Source organism: Clupea harengus, chromosome 17 (genome assembly GCF_900700415.2).
Source record: "Clupea harengus chromosome 17, Ch_v2.0.2, whole genome shotgun sequence".
Lineage (NCBI taxonomy): Eukaryota > Metazoa > Chordata > Actinopteri > Clupeiformes > Clupeidae > Clupea > Clupea harengus.
This window is the reverse complement of record NC_045168.1, coordinates 7,390,296-7,391,721: the sequence shown is the minus strand read 5'-3', so window position 1 is coordinate 7,391,721 and position 1,426 is coordinate 7,390,296. Positions and strand designations below refer to the sequence as shown.

The following is a 1,426-nucleotide window of genomic DNA, read 5'->3' as shown; positions in this document are numbered from 1 at the left end:
TGCGACGATGCTGGAGATCCGGACGGCACGCTGGACGCGTGTGTTCCTGCGCTCCCCTGCCCCCTCATGGGTGATGCTGTCGCGCCCAGTCAGCGACATCTCGCTCATCATCTGCTCGCTGCCCCACGAGCAGCGGGTGCCGCTCGGGGCATCCCGACCTCGGGAGCACCCCACCCCTCCCGCCGCCACCGCGCACCCCTGACCCTGTCCCACAGTCCCACGTGCCACCGCGGCAGCCCCTCGCGACACTGGCCTCCGCCAACCCCTCCGAATGCCAATGCCAGCGCCGACACAACACCCAGACAGCAAGATGACCTCCTGAGCACAGCACGCCGGGGTCTCGCCCCCCTCTCTCCGGGTGGAGAGGAGAGAGAGGAGAGGACAGAGTAGAGGAAAGAGAAAGAAACAGAGAGAGAGAAAGAGAGAGAGAGATAGAGAGAGAGAGAGAGAGAGAGAGAGAGAGAGAGAGAGAGAGAGAGAGAGAGAGGAGGAGTGGAGTCCGGACAGACGGGCACAGCTGTGATGCTTCTGCCCACGAGCAGCAGCCAGAGACACTCTGAGTGTGCTGACGCTCCCCCGTCTAACTCTACCTCTCCCTGCCTCCCTCTCTCTTTCCCTCTCTCTCCCTCCCCCTGCCTCGCTGTCTCCGTCTCCCTCTCCCCCTCTTTCTCTCCCTCTCCCCCTTTCCCTCTCTCTTTCTCTCTCTCTGTTCCCCTTCCTCTCTCCCTGCCTCCCTCTTATTCTCTCACTCCCTCTCTCTGACTCTCTCACTCCCTCTCTCTGACTCTCTCTGACTCTCTCTCCCTGCCTCCTGCTCTCTTTCTCTCTCTCTGTGGTTCTCACTCCCTCTCTCCCTCTTCCCCTACCTATCTCTGTCTCTCTCTGTCTCAGTCTCTCTGCCTCATTTCTCTCTCTCTCTCTTTCCCTCTCTCTCTCCCTCTTTCTCTATCTGTCTCCCTCTTTCTCCCTCTCTGCTCTCAGGCTCTCCAACGAAACTCTCTGCCTCTTTAGTCTCAACCTCTCGAATTCCCCTCCCCACTCCTATACACACACACACACACACACACACACACACACACACACACACACACACACACACACACACACACACACACACACACACACACACACACACACACACACACACACACACACACACACTCCTCTTGTCCCCCCCCTCTCTCTACCCTACTTCAGGATTGGACACACACTAAAGATCTGACCGTGTTTTCTTCCCTAGTGCTCTCCATCCTTAGCCATCCGGCAGTTGCCTTATTACGCAAGCAATTTTTTATAATTGTCATTCTGCACTTTGGGCAACACTTTAGGTTGGGAGCCATGCCAATAAAGTGACATAGATTTGAATTGAGATAGACTGACACAGAGAGAGAACTTATGTTGCCTTGTGTTGAACATAATAAAGTGA

The 1,426-nt window shown here is 56.0% G+C and overlaps 1 protein-coding gene across 1 annotated transcript in view; it reads right to left on the bottom strand.

Annotated features, from left to right (window-relative positions):
• The window catches only part of kcnh2b (potassium voltage-gated channel, subfamily H (eag-related), member 2b), a 55,412-nt gene extending 54,773 nt beyond the window's left edge, over positions 1-639 (bottom strand). Inside the window, exon 1 of the mRNA XM_042710309.1 lies at positions 1-639. This exon is cut by the window's left edge and continues 6 nt beyond it. Within this exon, the coding sequence (XP_042566243.1) occupies positions 1-111 (111 nt within the window). The 5' untranslated portion in view covers positions 112-639.
• Positions 640-1,426: the final 787 nt, after the last annotated feature.